This window comes from Saccopteryx leptura, chromosome 1 (genome assembly GCF_036850995.1).
Source record: "Saccopteryx leptura isolate mSacLep1 chromosome 1, mSacLep1_pri_phased_curated, whole genome shotgun sequence".
Lineage (NCBI taxonomy): Eukaryota > Metazoa > Chordata > Mammalia > Chiroptera > Emballonuridae > Saccopteryx > Saccopteryx leptura.
In genome coordinates, this window is record NC_089503.1 from 263,142,205 (window position 1) to 263,155,306 (window position 13,102).

The window sequence follows — 13,102 nt, forward strand, 5'->3', positions numbered from 1 at the left end:
CACAGCCGGGGGCTGCGGACTCTGAACAAGTTACTGTCCTCACTGGGCTTCTGTCCCTTGGGGTTGAAGGAGATCTCCTAGTGCCATCTGGTCCTAACATCCACTCATTCATGTGGGTCCCCAACAGGCTGCCACCTAAGGCTTCCCCAAGGGCCCAGGCCTGTGGATGGGGAGGAGGACAGGGGGTGTCTGGGGTGCACGGCCTCCCCCACACCCTCCCACCCTGACCTCAGCTTCTGCTCTGCCCTCACTCAGGGACTCCCTCTGTAGCCATGGGCTGCTGTATTCCCAAAGGCCCCATAATAGCCACCATGGAGCCCTTCCCAGCCAGCAGAGCTTCAGAAGGGGACACAGGCTAAGGAAGGGACAGACTGCTCATGCAGCCTCCTGCCCACGTGAGAGCACTTAATCACCTGCAGTCCCACACCTGGTATGGAGTAGCAGGTGTTCATTAAAAAGGCTCATGAAACAGAATCAGGGGCCCTTCCCCTTCGGCTTCTGTGAAGAAGAACCAGGGTTGATGGTGGGTGGGCTGCCTCTGAGGGTCTGCTTCTCTCCCTCTCCTCCTGGGATAGCTGTCCCCAGCTGTCCTGTCCAGAGGGGCAGAATCAACAGACCTCAAACAGAGTGTCACAGGGGCCGGGCCTTGGGGAGCCCCTGCCAGGCAGCCTCCCGAGCCCAGCCCCCAGGACTCATGACACCAGCTACAGTGTTTAGTCTACAGACACCCTCATGTCCATCACCTCGCGTACGGACTGGACACTAACTCCACTGGAACCAGACCAATGGTAAGACCAGCCCCCAGATGGGAAGCCTGCAGAAAATCAGGCTGGGGGAAAAGAAACCAGGCAACGAGTTAGCAAACTTCTAAGGTGAATTGGAGGAAAAAAGTGAGTCGGAGTCCTCGGGCACTGAGGGGCTGCAGTGGGGCGGAGAGCACAGCTTGAATTCTCCACACCCACCGCCAATCACATGGAGAGCCGCTTGCAGAGCCATATCTCCATGGGTGAACCTGCCCTGACGGGGTAGGGGAGGTAGGGTGACACATGCAGGCTGTCGGTGCCCAGAGGGACATGTGGACCATGTCAGAGCACGGTCACCTGACAGGTGGCACAGCCCTGACCAGCTGAGCTGCCCACCATGCTAGCATGAAATTTTATTCTTGACCCAATTTTTTTTTATTTGCTTTTTGTGGGTCCATACGCCCTTTTTTTTTCTTTTTTCTTTTTTTTGCCCCTTTATTACTTCTCCCCAATTCAGGCCCTCCATTACAGGCATTGTTTGTTCTATTTAACAATATAATTCACAGTTCACCACAAGATTTTCTCAAGAAAGAGGGGAGAGGAGAGGAGAGGAAAAAAGGAGGGGGGGAATAATTTCCTTTTTTTTTTTTTTAATTTTTATTTTATTTTTCTTTATTTCATTATTAACTTTTTTAAAAAAAACAAACCAACAACTCTTTTCTATTTTTTATTTTTTTTAACTTTTTATTCTTTATTAAATCTCATTAATACTATCAACAAAACCACCCTCAGATGCCATTAAGGAAGAGAAAATCGAATGTCATGGATACAAAAGAAAGAGAGGTAACATAGCCAGATGAGGAAAAATCTATGGAAAAAAAATTTAATATATTGGATACCTTGGAGCTAAATGATAGAGAATTTAAGATAGAAATCCTAAAAATCCTCCGAGATATACAAGAAAACACAGAAAGGCAATTTAGGGAGCTCAGAAAACAACTCAATGAACACAAAGAATATATTTCCAAGGAAATTGAAACTATAAAAACAAATCAAACAGAGATAAAAAACTCAATTCACAAGCTGAAAAACGAGGTAACAAGCTTAGCTAATAGAACAGGCTAGATAGAAGAGAGGATTAGTGAAATAGAAGACAAGCAACTTGAGGCACAACAGAGAGAAGAAGAAAGAGACTCAAAAATTAAAAAAAAAAATGAGATAGCCCTACAAGAATTATCTGACTCCATCAAAAAGAATAACATAAGAATAATAGGTATATCAGAGGGAGAAGAGAGAGAAAATGGAATGGAGAACATACTCCAACAAATAATAGATGAGAACTTCCCAAGCCTGTGGAAAGAACTAAAGCCTCAAATTCAAGAAGCAAACAGAACTCCGAGTTTTCTTAACCCCAACAAACCTAGTCCAAGGTATATCATAATGAAATTGGCACAAACCAACGGCAAAGAAAAAATTCTCAAGGCAGCCAGGGAAAAGAAGAATACAACATATAAAGGAAGGCCCATTAGATTATCATCAGATTTCTCAGCAGAAACTCTAAAAGCTAGAAGAGAGTGGACCCCAATATTTAAAGTCCTGAAAGAGAGGAACTTCCAGCCACGAATACTATACCCATCAAAGCTATCCTTCAAATATGAAGGAGAAATAAAAACATTCACAGATACAGAAAAGATGAGGGAATTTATCATCAGAAAACCCAGGAATTACTAAAGGGGGTTCTCCAATCAGATACAAAGAACAAAAAAAAACAAAGCCACAAGTAAAAGCTCCAAGAAGAACACAATAAAACCAAATTTAAACTGTGACAACAACAAAAAGAAAGGAGGGGAGAGGATGGAGATTAACAGTAGCAAAGGACGATGGAGTGCAAAAGTACTCACAAAATAGTGCACTACAATGAACAGGGTAGGAACCCTTTTCATTACTTAAAGGTAACCACCATTGAAAAAACCACCACAGAAGCACATGAGATAAAAAAGATAGCAACAGAGGAAAGATGTATGAAATACAACCAAATAAAAACAAAAGATAGAAAAACGAAAGAGAAGGATCAAACAAGACACAAAACTAACAGAAAGCAACTTATAAAATGGCAATAGGGAACTCACAAGTGTCAATAATTATAATAAATGTAAACGGATTAAACTCACCAATAAAAAGGCACAGAGTAGCAGAATGGATTAAAAAAGAAAATCCAACTGTATGCTGCCTACAGGAAACTCATCTAAGTAACAAGGATAAAAACAAATTCAAAGTGAAAGGCTGGAAAACAATACTCCAAGCAAATAACATCCAAAAAAAAGCAGGCGTAGCAATACTCATATCTGATAATGCTGACTACAAAACAGCAAAAGTACTCAGAGACAAAAATGGCCATTTCATAATGGCTAAGGAGACACTGAATCAACAAGACATAACAATGCTTAATATATATGCACCAAACCAAGGAGCACCAAAATATATAAGACAGCTACTTATTGACCTTAAAACAAAAATGGACAAAAATAAAATCATACTTGGAGACCTCAATACACCGCTGACGGCTCTAGATTGGTCATCCAAACAGAGAATCAACAAAGATATAGTGGCCTTAAACAAAACACTAGAGCACCTGGATATGATAGACATCTATAGGACATTTCATCCCAAAGTGACTGAGTATACGTTTTTCTCCAGTGTACATGGATCATTCTCAAGAATTGACCATATGTTGGGCCACAAAAACAACATCAGCAAATTCAGAAAAATTGAAGTTGTACCAAGCATATTTTCTGATCATAAAGCCTTGAAACTAGAATTCAACTGCAAAAAAGAGGAAAAAAATCCCACAAAAATGTGGAAACTAAACAACATACTTTTAAAAAATGAATGGGTCAAAGAAGAAATAAGTGCAGAGATCAAAAGATATATACAGACTAATAAAAATGACAATACGACATATCAGAATCTATGACATGCAGCAAAAGCAGTGATAAGAGGGAAGTTCGTATCACTTCAGGCATATATGAACAAACAAGAGAGAGCCCAAGTGAACCACTTAACTTCACACCTTAAGGAACTAGAAAAAGAAGAACAAAGACAACCCAAAACCAGCCAAAGAAAGGAGATAATAAAAATCAGAGCAGAAATAAATGAAATAGAGAACAGAAAAACTATAGAAAAAATTAATAGAACAAGGAGCTGGTTCTTTGAAAAGATCAACAAAATTGACAAACCCTTGGCAAGACTTACCAAGGAAAAAAGAGAAAGAACTCATATAAACAAAATCCAAAATGAAAGAGGAGAAATCACCACAGACACCGTAGATATACAAAGAATTATTGTAGCATACTATGAAAAACTTTATGCCACTAAATTCAACAACCTAGAAGAAATGGATAAATTCCTAGAACAATACAACCTTCCTAGACTGAGTCAAGAAGAAGCAGAAAGCCTAAACAGACCTATCAGTAGAGAAGAAATAGAAAAAACCATTAAAAACCTCCCCCAAAATAAAAGTCCAGGCCCTGACGGCTATACAAGCGAATTTTATCAAACATTCAAAGAAGACTTGGATCCAATTCTACTGAAAGTCTTCCAAAAAATTGAAGAAGAAGCAATACTTCCAAACACATTTTATGAGGCCAACATAACCCTCATACCAAAATCAGGCAAGGATGGCACAAAAAAAGAAAACTACAGACCAATATCTCTAATGAATACAGATGCTAAAATACTAAACAAAATACTAGCAAATCGAATACAACAACATATTAAAAAGATAATACATCATGATCAAGTGGGATTCATCCCAGAATATCAAGGATGGTTCAACATATGTAAAACGGTTAACGTAATACACCATATCAACAAAACAAAGAACAAAAACCACATGATCTTATCAATAGATGCAGAAAAGGCTTTCGATAAAATACAACACAATTTTATGTTTAAGACTCTTAACAAAATGGGTATAGAAGGAAAATATCTCAACATGATAAAGGCCATATATGATAAACCATCAGCTAACATCATAATAAATGGCACTAAACTGAAGGCTTTCCCTCTTAAATCAGGAACAAGACAGGGTTGTCCACTCTCTCCACTCTTATTTAATGTGGTGCTAGAGGTTCTAGCCAGAGCAATCAGACAAGACAAAGAAATAAAAGGCATCCATATCGGAAAAGAAGAAGTAAAGGTATCACATTTTGAAGATGATATGATACTATACATCGAAAATCCCAAAGAATCCACAAAAAGACTACTAGAAACAATAAGCCAATACAGTAAGGTCACAGGATACAAAATTAACATACAGAAGTCAATAGCCTTTCTATATGCCAACAATGAAACATTTGAGAACGAACTCAAAAGAACAATCCCCTTCACGATTGCAACAAAGAAAATAAAATACTTAGGAATAAACATAACAAAGAATGTAAAAGACTTATATAATGAAAACTATAAACCATTGTTAAGGGAAATCGAAAAAGATATAATGAGATGGAAGAATATACCTTGTTCTTGGTTAGGAAGAATAAATATAATCAAGATGGCCATATTATCCAAAGCAATATACAAATTTAATGCAATTCCCATCAAAATTCCAATGACATTTTTTAAAGAAATGGAGCAAAAAATCATCAGATTTATATGGAACTATAAAAAACCCCGAATAGCCAAAGCAATCCTAAAGAAAAAGAATGAAGCTGGGGGCATTACAATACCTGACTTCAAACTATATTATAGGGCCATGACAATCAAACAGCATGGTATTGGCAGAAAAATAGACACTCAGACCAATGGAACAGAATAGAAAACCCAGAAATAAAACCACATATATATAGTCAAATAATTTTTGATAAAGGGGCCAAGAACACACAATGGAGAAAAGAAAGCCTCTTCAATAAATGGTGCTGGGAAAACTGGAAAGCCACATGCAAAATGAAACTGGACTACAGTCTGTCCCCCTGTACAAAAATTAACTCAAAATGGATCAAAGATCTAAACATAAGACCTGAAACAATTAAGTGCATAGAAGAAGACATAGGTACTCAACTCATGGACCTGGGTTTTAAAGAGCATTTTGTGAATTTGACTCCAATGGCAAGAGAAGTGAAGGCAAAAATTAATGAATGGAACTACATCAGACTACGAAGTTTTTGCTCAGCAAGAGAAACTGATAACAAAATAAACAGCCAACTAAATGGGAAATGATATTTTCAAACAACAGCTCAGATAAGGGCCTAATATCCAAAATATACAAAGAACTCATAAAACTTAACAACAAACAAACAAACAATCCAATAAAAAAATGGGAAGAGGACATGAACAGACACTTCTCCCAGGAAAAAATAAATAAATAAATAAATAAATAAATAAATAAATAAATAAAATAAACTGTTTCACATACTGAAAACTGTAAACCTACTTTTGCCCCACCCTGTATATTTAAGTTGTGCAACCTGATGACCCAACACACGTACGGATACACTGAGAAATATTCACCACAAGCCAATCAACATACCCAGCACTTCACACCTTTACCACTTTCCTTTTGTGTGTGCGTGTGTGTGCGTGTGTGCTCGCGCGCGTGAGTGTGTGTGTGTGTGTGTGTGTGTGTGTGTGTGTGTGAGAGAGAGAGAGAGAGAGAGAGAGAGAGAGAGAGGAAGGGAGGGAGAGAATATGAGTGTGTGGGCACGACTGTATGTGAGTATGTGTGTATGTTCTGACTAGACTCACCTCCTAAGCAAAGAACCTACTGCAGTACCTGGTATGATGTCAGCAGAGCGAGAAGCTGGGTGGGGAGTCCTGTGATGTGCCTCCACAATGCCAACCGTGTAACCCTGCTGTGGCACTGACCACAGTCCATGTCTAATGCTGCTGAACTGTTTGACTCTGGACAACACCATAAGGACCACAAACGCCAGGCCTATGTCAAACTCACTCACTGACCCCTCCCTGGTGTCTCACATAAAATCTCGCACACATGCACACGTAACACATGTAGTATAGACAAGCGGACGATGGACAGACAAGAGAAATGATCACCATGGGTCTTGGAGTCAGGTGTAGATGAAATTTTCGGCCACCTCTAACTAGCTGATACCTGGGGCACGTCGCCTAAGCCTCCTGGGTCCATTTCTGTGTGTAAAATAAGAACGCCAACACCTCGCCGTGTGAGAACTCAGAGTCCATTGGCACGTACTTGGGGAGGAGCAGATGGCTGACATATAGCCGTTTCACTTCTCCTGTCAGCCATGCGGCCAGTACAACCCCGGGATGGAACAGGAGTGGGATACTTGCAAGGTGAATGCCTTGTGAAGCAATACGTGGGAAGCTAGCCCCACCAGAGGCTCCCTGCAGCCTAGGCCCCTGATCCAGAGGGAGGAAACTGCACCCCAGTCTGCTAATTCCCCACACTCACCTCGGACACCACGGTGCCTCTCTAGCCCCTCAGCCTGCCCTGGCTCCACTCCCCAGCTGCAAAGCTGTGTCCCCTCACCTGGACAGATGTGCAGGTGGTGATGACGCTGGTCCCCAGGCTGGTGCTATCACTGAGATCATCTGGCAAAGAAGGCATTTTCTCCGCCCTAGGGGCCTGGGTGGCCTGCAACGAGGGATTTTTAGGGGACAGGTTCACATCTGTGCCGTTGCCGAAGGCCTGGATGGCGTTCCCTGGATTGAGAGAGAGCAGGTAGACACAGAGATGTCAGGGGCCACCCATCACTCCTGCCCCTCACCATCTCAGCCCTGTGTTCCCTGTCATCACCCAGAGCCAGGATTTCACTGTGCTGAAGGTCCCTTCAGATCCAAGGTCTCACATGCACCAAAGAAAATAGCAAGAGGGAGCCTGAAAAAGACAAGAGACCAGAACGGAAAGAAATGTGGGTGATGAGGGGTGCCGAGGAGGAGAGGAGGGTTCTGGGAGTGTGGGGAGCCGGGAAGGAGGATCTGGCCTCGCCCAGGGCAGCGAGCACTGAGTCTCCTCAGACTCAGTGGTGCAGACCACACGCCCTCCAGAGCTTCCCCACCCCCACAGCACAGGGTCTCCTGGCTCCTTTGCAACTTCAGATGTTTCTAGGTCCCCACCATTGGCATTCCAAGGGCTCTAGACTCAGCCCTCATCCCTGGGTGCCCTCAGCAAATCCCACACAATTACTTAGCACTAATTCACTAAATTAATGGGACTTCTTTGACAAAACTGTCCCAAAGGTTTGACCTTATAGCCAAATACCTAAAGAAATCTCTGCCTCCACAGCCTCGAATTCACCACATCTGCACCTGAACTAGGCATCACTCCTTACATCTCAACACTGTCTCCCCTGTGCTTCCAGGCTCGGAGGCTTCACCTCTCCCTACCTGATCACACACTTGCCGTCATTTGAGCCCACCTCTTACAGATCTCTCCACTCCATCTCTCCCCTCCACCCCCCCTGACACTGTGCTGATTCACAGTTGTCCCTGTCTTCTCCCATGACAGCCACTACTCGCTCCGAGTACACCTGAAAATCACCGCCAAACCACATCCCTATCTCCACCTCTCCACACCAGAACAGAGAATGAGCCCTCCGAGATGCAGATCTGCCCGCTGCACCAGGGGCTGACCCCCTGCAGTGGCCCACACCACCACCTGACACCTGTGGGGACCACAGACCCCGTTTAGAACGAGGACTCTCCTCCTGTCCAGACAACTCCAGGCAGCCTCATACTCTGTAGCAAGGCTCAGTGGTCCACGGTTCTCACAACTCCCTCTGCCCAGGTGGATGGGCATGCTCTCCCCGCCTCTTCAGCTGACCGCTGTCCTGCCCCCTCAGTGGGTCAGCCTCCGAGAGCTTCCAAGGGCTCCTATAGGGCGCTCCACCCTCACCCTAGCGCGTTCATCCCAAACTGTGTCCACACGCGCCTCAGTCAGGCTGCCAGCTGTCCGTGACAGGCACTATGATTTGTATCCCTGAATTCCCAGGGTCATACAGAAAGGAAACATGGACAGGTGACAGAAGGGAGAATAGAGGGAAAGGAAAGGGGAGGGGACCTTCAGGTGGCTGTGGGCAGCAAAGGCTGAGAAAATGGAGGCAGATGGCTTGTGGCTTCCCTTGCTCTCCAGCCTGTGGGGTAGGAGCTTGATGACTTGGAAAAACAAGTTACTGATTCCAGTGGGGTCCTTAAAATAGACCTTTAGAGGGAGAAGTGACAGACAGCAGAGATCCTCACCACAGGTCTATCCCCAAAGGAACCTGTCTGAAATTGTCAGCATAGCAAGCCACACACCTTCAACCACTACTTGACACAGGCTCAAGGCCCCCAGAGGTAAACTGAGGCTGGCCCACTGACTGCTCTGGTGTGACTCTCCAAGAGCCCAAACTAAGGTCTCCGTAGGCCACGCCACGCTGGAGTCCACTGGCCGTCCCAGTGGCGGAGGAGGGAACGGCTCGGGCAGCCCTCCACGGACCACCCTGGAACGCGCAGCCGGTGAGGGGCTCCTGGGGACGAGGGGATGCTGCAGGACTTACGGAGGCAGGGGTTCTCGGTGAAGTCCCTGAGGAACTTCTCACACTCCTCCTCCATGTTCCCGCTCCCACGGCAGCTGCACCAGGGGGACACCACGATGCCAGTGGGCTTGGAGTCCACATAGTTGGGTGTCATGTCAAACCCTGGGCAGGGAGAAAGAGAAGCAGAGAAAGAGGAGCTAGTAAGACTTTCTCTTTGGGCCCCCAGACCTCAGGCATCACAGACAAGAGGCTGGGGACTCTCTCCCTCCTTTGTACCTGCCCTAAATACACAGACATTCCAACTCACAGTCCAAACTCTGAGGGTCACTATGCCAGGGAACCAGGGGCCTCAGAAGGGGACAGAGGGCATGGGCACAGAGGGAAGACCAGGATGGCCGAAGAGACACCTGCAGCCCCTCCCAGAGCATGGCCCTTGCTTTCTCCTCGGCCGCCAAGCAGAGTACGTTCTGGAGTCAATGATTAGGCTCACCTCCTAGACTTGAAGCCCAGTGCCAAGCATTTATTAACTAGGTGAACCTGTGCAAGTTAGTCCATTTCTCTAAGCCTCAGCTTTCCTATCTGAAAAATGGGAATCCCAGCACCTCCCCAGATTTAGACAGTCAGGTCAAGTGCTTGGCGCAGAACCTGGAGTGTCAGACCATGCCATCACTGTTACTTTTCCTTCTTATTTTGAAAGCCTTATAAAGGTCCTTGAGGCCTCCTCTCCCATGATGAAGCGCCAACCTCGCCTCTGGTTTCCTTGGCAGCTCTATCTGAAACTGCCACCGAGGCCCCTGCCCAAGGACACTGGGGCAGCCCGGAGTCACGGTGAGCCTGGGCATGGGGGGATGGCTTACCAATCATGCCAGCAAAGGAGCCAAGACACGCCTGGTAATTGTCAGCTGGGCAGCTGGTAAGTGTCTGGTAGGAGGCACGACAATTGGCGTGGAAGTCCGCCAGCCGGGACCTGGTGTTGGGAGAGAAGGGATTACGGTGGCTGCCTTCCCGCCTCTGATATGGCAGAGGGATTCCTCCCTCAGCTTCCTGGAGTGGAGGAAGCCAGAGAGAGGGAGAGGAGGAGTGGGGGTCGCCAGGCCGTGGGGGCTCGAGGCTGGGAGCTCCGGGAGGACAGGACTCCTGGAGAACAGACACACAGATTAGGCACGGTCCACTGTGGATGAATCGTTTGGTCAGAGGGACAGAGGACCCACAACAGGTATGACAAAAATGCCCAGACCGAGGCAGGAAAACTAGGTGCCACCCTCTGCTTGGCCACCCTCCTGGTGACCTGCCCAAGTCCTTCCATACCTCGCTCTCCCCACCTGCAGGATAGGGACATGCACCCTGCCCTAGCTACTACTGTGCAGCTACTACTGTGCAGGAAGTGTCTGAAGTCCAAGGAGCCGCCCAGGGAGGCACAAGAGTCACCACAGAAAGAGACGCCCTGAGGAAGGCCTTCTCCTCTTCATCAAAGCACTGAACTGGACTCTGAAAATGGTCAAAATGGTCACTTTTATGTTGTGTAGTTCACCACAATAAAAAGGTGATTTCAGAAAAGGTACTTCCACAGCCACCTTTTATCACTGAACCCTCGCAGACACTGTGAGATCTGGCAAGCCATCGCCCTGATGATCCCGCTTCACAGAGGAGGAGGCCGAGCCTCAGGCGGCTAAAGAGCTTGCCCAACGTCCCCGAGCTGCTGAGCGGGGTGCCCGACCTGCGTCCCCAACCTCCAGCTCGGGCAGCTCCCCTGCTGCCCGTCCCACTGCTCCAGTGCGCAAGTCCTTCAGCTCCTCCCAGAACCTGCACTCTGTGGCACCATAAATGTATTTTCTCTTTTGCAGGGAAAAAAAGGGAGGATCTGTCGTTATCTCTGCCCTCCTCCCTGCCCATAAATACACCGTCCAGCTCTTCACCACCCAGCCCGCAAATAGGGAGAAGCAGCTCTTCCAGCCAAGCCTCCAGCCCCCGCAGAAGACGATCTCATCTCCAACGGGAAGCCCAGCGCCCTCCCCGCTCCACCACCAGCAAACGAGGGACGGTGCCACGAAGGGGTGAGAGGGTTGGTCTCTGCCCACACCCCAGACCTGCAGAGACCTGAGAGGAGACAGAGATGTTAATAGGTTCAGGGGACCTGTGAATGTGACCCTATTTGGAAATAAGTTCTCTGAAGATATAATCCAGATAAGATAGCCATGGAGTAGGGCAGGCCTTTAATCCAGTGACCAGTGTCCTTACAAGAGAAGGCGACAAGACAGACACACAGGGTGTGAAGACAGAGGCCAAGGCTGGGGTGATGTGCCTACAAGCTCAGGAGCACCCAGGATCACGGTAACACCAAAAGCTGAGAGAAGGTCCCTGAACAGACACTCCTTCGAGCCTTTAGAGGGGCCTGGCCTTGGGGACACCTTGACGTCCAACTTCTGACCTCCAGGATTGTGAAAGAACACATTTCTGTTGTTTTAAGGCACCCAGCCCCAGCACTTTCTCCCAGCAGCCCCAGGAAACGCATGCAGCACCTTCAGAGAGCGCACTGTTGCTCCGCCCCGAGGTCTCCCCCAGTCAGGAGGGGTCTGTTCGGCCCCAGCACTGGAGGACCGCAGGTGGGCAGCATGGAGCCGGAGCTGCACTCCCGCAAGATGTGGGCTGCTGGACACCAGCTGAGCCGCAAGTTCCAGTTCCCACCAAGGAGACACCCAAAGATCATTCCTGAGCGCAAATACAGGGGTCCGTTCCAACACCACTGGGTCACATTACATTACGGCCCCGCTCCCTCCTGCAGCCTCCCCAGTGCCCACCTGGGCATCTGCCCAGCCATCCTGCCGCCCAGCCATCCTGCCATCCTGCCCTGGGAAGCCCTTCTGACCACAGCCCACGGGGGTCTCTCCCCTCTCTGTGTGCCAGCCACAGACATGATCTGGACTGGGCAACTGCACACGTCATTGCATAGACTCTGCTGTCCCCTGTGTGATCTCTCTAACTGGGACACACATTCCCGGAGGCAGAGGCTGCCGATATCTCCATCCAAATCCCGTGGGTCTGGACAAGATGGTAGATATCCACTTACCCTTTCTCTGAGTTTGTGCTGTGTCCCCGCCACGTGACTAAGACAGGATGGGAATGGCACACGTGTCCCTGCACTGTCAGAAAGGGATTCCCAGCTAACAGAATGGGGTCCTGCAGGAGTGTCTGCATGCGCAGGCATAGGAGCCTCCCGACAGCACCACTGTGCCCAGCACGCAGGCCTCACATCCCTCCAGAGTCACTGCCCCGGTCACTGACTCTGGGAACTCTCAGATCCAGCCGGCCTCACCACCGGGCCCCAAGGCTGGAGGAGTGGAAGCGTGAATAGGAGAATATAACAGCCCACAAAGAGAAACAAGGCCGCGATCAGAGGAGAGGGCTTGGGAAGGAAGCAAGCCAGGGAACAGAAGTGACAGAGCTCCCACACGAGGTGGGGCCCTCGGTGAAGAGGGAGGCAACTCAGCTGCTCGGAAAGGAGAGGGTCTGTCATGAAGCTATGCTCTGTCCCACAGGCAAGGGCCCGTGATGTAACCTGTACTCAGGGTCCCCAGTTTTCTGAAGGAGTGAGCCATGCCTGCCTGCCTCCCTCATGGGGCACATGGCACAAGTGGGGCACAGAAAAAGGGCACCAGTCACTCTCACATTCCTTCTCCACCCAGGCGTCTCACCCCAGCACTGTGCCTGCCACTGGCAAATATAAGCAGGGGACAGCTTTCCCCGTGTCTAGTCACCCCGCCATGGTGGATCCAGTCCCCTGCAAGGCCATCTGAACATACCCGGGAGAGAGCTCCCTCATCCCTCCCTCGCCACCAGGCTTCAGAGTCACCACGCTAGACCCCAGAT

At 47.7% G+C, this 13,102-nt stretch overlaps 1 protein-coding gene across 3 annotated transcripts in view; it reads right to left on the reverse strand.

Annotated features, from left to right (window-relative positions):
• Window positions 1–13,102, reverse strand: part of GFRA2 (GDNF family receptor alpha 2) — an 88,728-nt gene that overhangs the window by 6,488 nt on the left and 69,138 nt on the right. For all 3 annotated transcript variants that reach the window (XM_066351089.1, XM_066351103.1, XM_066351093.1), the window contains exons 6-8: window positions 10,093–10,202; window positions 9,257–9,397; window positions 7,249–7,421 (exon numbers count right to left, since the gene is read on the reverse strand). In XM_066351089.1, coding sequence (XP_066207186.1) covers window positions 7,249–7,421; window positions 9,257–9,397; window positions 10,093–10,202 — 424 coding nt within the window. The remainder of the gene's footprint in view (window positions 1–7,248; window positions 7,422–9,256; window positions 9,398–10,092; window positions 10,203–13,102) is intronic.